Source organism: Bison bison, unplaced genomic scaffold (assembly GCF_000754665.1).
Source record: "Bison bison bison isolate TAMUID 2011002044 unplaced genomic scaffold, Bison_UMD1.0 scf7180017845302, whole genome shotgun sequence".
Taxonomy (NCBI): domain Eukaryota; kingdom Metazoa; phylum Chordata; class Mammalia; order Artiodactyla; family Bovidae; genus Bison; species Bison bison.
In genome coordinates, this window is record NW_011475875.1 from 15406 (window position 1) to 17957 (window position 2552).

Genomic DNA, 2552 nt, shown 5'->3' on the forward strand with positions numbered 1-2552 from the left:
GCTGATTGCTCTTCTCTCTCATAGTTTCAGACGTGTTTGTTTTCTGTCTTCATTCCCAAGCTGGTAGCTTGTCGTCCTTTGCTCTTGGAGCTTTGATCGCCCCGCGGTGGTGTCTCGCCCCGTGGGTGCTCCTCGTGAGTCCAGCGGTTTTCACGGGAGCTCATCTCAGTGCAGCTCTCCTTTCTGGTGGCCGAGGGCCAGGCCCAGAGGCGTCCCCAAGTCGGACCCCCTGAGCACAGGCGCAAACACCCTGGGGGCCCCTGCCCTGTGTGTCGGTACCCAAGGCAGGCTGGGGTCTCCCCTGTGCTCACTGTGCCTGGTGCTCCGCAGACCTGTCCCTTCCTGGGGTCTTTACAGACAGAGCATTCACTTGATGCTCGAGGGAGAGTCCGTGTTTCGTTCTCGAGAGCCCTGCTGAGTGGCCAGAGAACAGTGGTTTAAAGTCACAAAGACGTGAGTGGATGTCGCTCCAGGAGCATCCTGGGAGCCCGCCTGGGGGCCACGGCCATGTCCCTGCTGAGACCTGCCACCCGACGGTGGGCCCTGAGCCCCGGGCTGAGCACAGCAGAGGTGTTTGTGAGGGAAAGGCTCACACAGACAGGAAGCGGGTGACACCAGGGGCCTTGGGCTGAAAGAACGCTTTCCCAGGTCAGAGCGTCAGAGAGCAAAGGGGCCCAGGTGAGAGCGTCAGAGGGCAGCGGGGCCCAGGTGAGACTGTCAGAGGGCAGCGGGGCCCCTGGCCTCGCTGATGACCATGTCTCCGCTGCTCAGTCACGTGGTGGGGGAACTGAGATGCGGCCCTTTGTCAGCAGGGCCCTGGGGAGCTCAAGGGGCTTCAGGGAGGTCTGTGCTCTCTGGGCCACACCAGAGCAGATCCGGGCGTTCATGATTGCACCTCGGGAGCTGGACCTGCAGACCCCCCCAGGGCTCAGCTGGGCCTGCAGACCCCCAGGGCGCAGCTCCTGTCTCGGCACCTGGCCGGGTGACAACCATGTCCATGATGGTCTCAGGGAAGGTGGGGGGGACTGCCCACTCCTTGGGGGTCTCGGGGAAGTTTGGGGGGGACTGCCCGCTCCTTAGGGGTCTCAGGGAAGGTGTGGGGGTCTGCCCGGTCCTCAGGGGTCTTGGGGAAGGTGTGGGGGTCTGCCCGCTCCTCAGGGGTCTCGGAGAAGGTGCGGGGGGACTGCCTGCTCCTCCGGGGTCTCAGGGAAGGTGGGGGGACTGCCCACTCCTCAGGGGTCTCGGGGAAGTTTGGGGGGGACTGCCCGCTCCTTAGTGGTCTTGGGGAAGGTGCCCGGCCGTTTCCGCTTCGGGTGTGAAGCAGTGTCTCTTCCCAGACCCCTTCTCTGAGTGCTTTAGGTCGAGGCCCCATGTCTAGTAGCAGCAGGACTGGGGCCCTGGAAGCCGCTGCTCTGCAGGGCTTTTTGGGGGAGGGTGAGCGAGCTGACCCCAGCTGTCGAGGGCAGAGCCCCGGGCCGGCCAGGGAGCAGGGCCTGACCTCCGGAGGACACGCCACCTCCCGTGCCCTTCCCAGGCCTCTGTGAGTCGGCACGGGAGAGTCCGTCCAGGGGAGACTGGACACCTCATAGGGAAGAGCTGGCCCTGCGCTCTGCCTGTGTCCGGGAGGGGGGCTCCGCGGGCTCACAGGGTCCTCGAGGCAGCCCTCCCCCTGGCAACGCTCCGCACTCAGCGCCATGACACCCCGGTCCCAGGACAGGGGCCTCCTGGGAAAAGCCTTTCTTCTTTGGGGCCTTGAGCGGGGATTCTCTTCCTCCAGCCCCTGCCCTGGCCCATGGCTGCCTGCACAGCCTCTGTGGGGCTGGAGGTGAGGGGCTGGCCGTGCCCAGGGCCCCGCTGGTCACATGAAGGACACCATGACGCTCGCTGTCCCCTGGACGTGGTGGTGGAGACACACCTGCTCTTGTTCCGGTCGCTCAGCTCTCATGTGTCTCTAGAAAAGCAAACAAAAGGCACTTTTCAGTTTGGGTTTTTCTTCCTTTTTTCTGTTTCCTGTCGTTTGTTGGGCCCACTGCCACATCCCATGCATGCCACGCGGGCGGTCAGGGTGCAGAGGGCTGCCACCCAGCTTCTGGCCCGGGGATCAAGCCTGGCCTTTGCGGGACCATCCGCCTGGCCGGCCCCTGTGCCCAGTCCCGGGGCAGCTGGCAGGGAAGGCGGGGCAGCTCCGTTCTGGTGGGAGGGCTGGCGGTGAGGACTCACCACAGTGGGGCCTTGCGTCTCCACAGCTCCGGGAGGAAGCCTGGAAATGGTTCGCTGCCCTGGACAACCCGCTCACCACTCTCCTGGACATGCTGGATGCCAGTCGGGGCTGTGGGGGACGGGACCCCTCGCTGGAGGCCTGGGTGGCCCGCGAGCTGGAGCGCTGGCTACAGGCACAGCCACACCCGGGGCCCGCCCAGGTGAGCCCCACCCTCGGCCCATGGCCTGTTCCCAAGTCGCACCCCTCCTCACCCCGTCCAGCCCTCCACACGGGGCCCCACACCCACCTGACCCTGCTCCGGCAGCCCACCGGGGGTCACCAATGGTGGATG

General features: G+C 65.5%; 1 protein-coding gene across 2 annotated transcripts in view; it reads left to right on the forward strand.

The window, feature by feature from the left end:
- Window positions 1–2552, forward strand: part of EXD3 (exonuclease 3'-5' domain containing 3) — a 10517-nt gene that overhangs the window by 2095 nt on the left and 5870 nt on the right. Inside the window, exon 2 of one of the 2 annotated variants that reach the window (XM_010833389.1) lies at window positions 2247–2420. In XM_010833389.1, the coding sequence (XP_010831691.1) occupies window positions 2247–2420 (174 nt within the window). Of the gene's footprint in view, window positions 1–956; window positions 2421–2552 lie in introns of those variants that run through there. The other variant, XM_010833382.1, reaches the window with a different exon arrangement.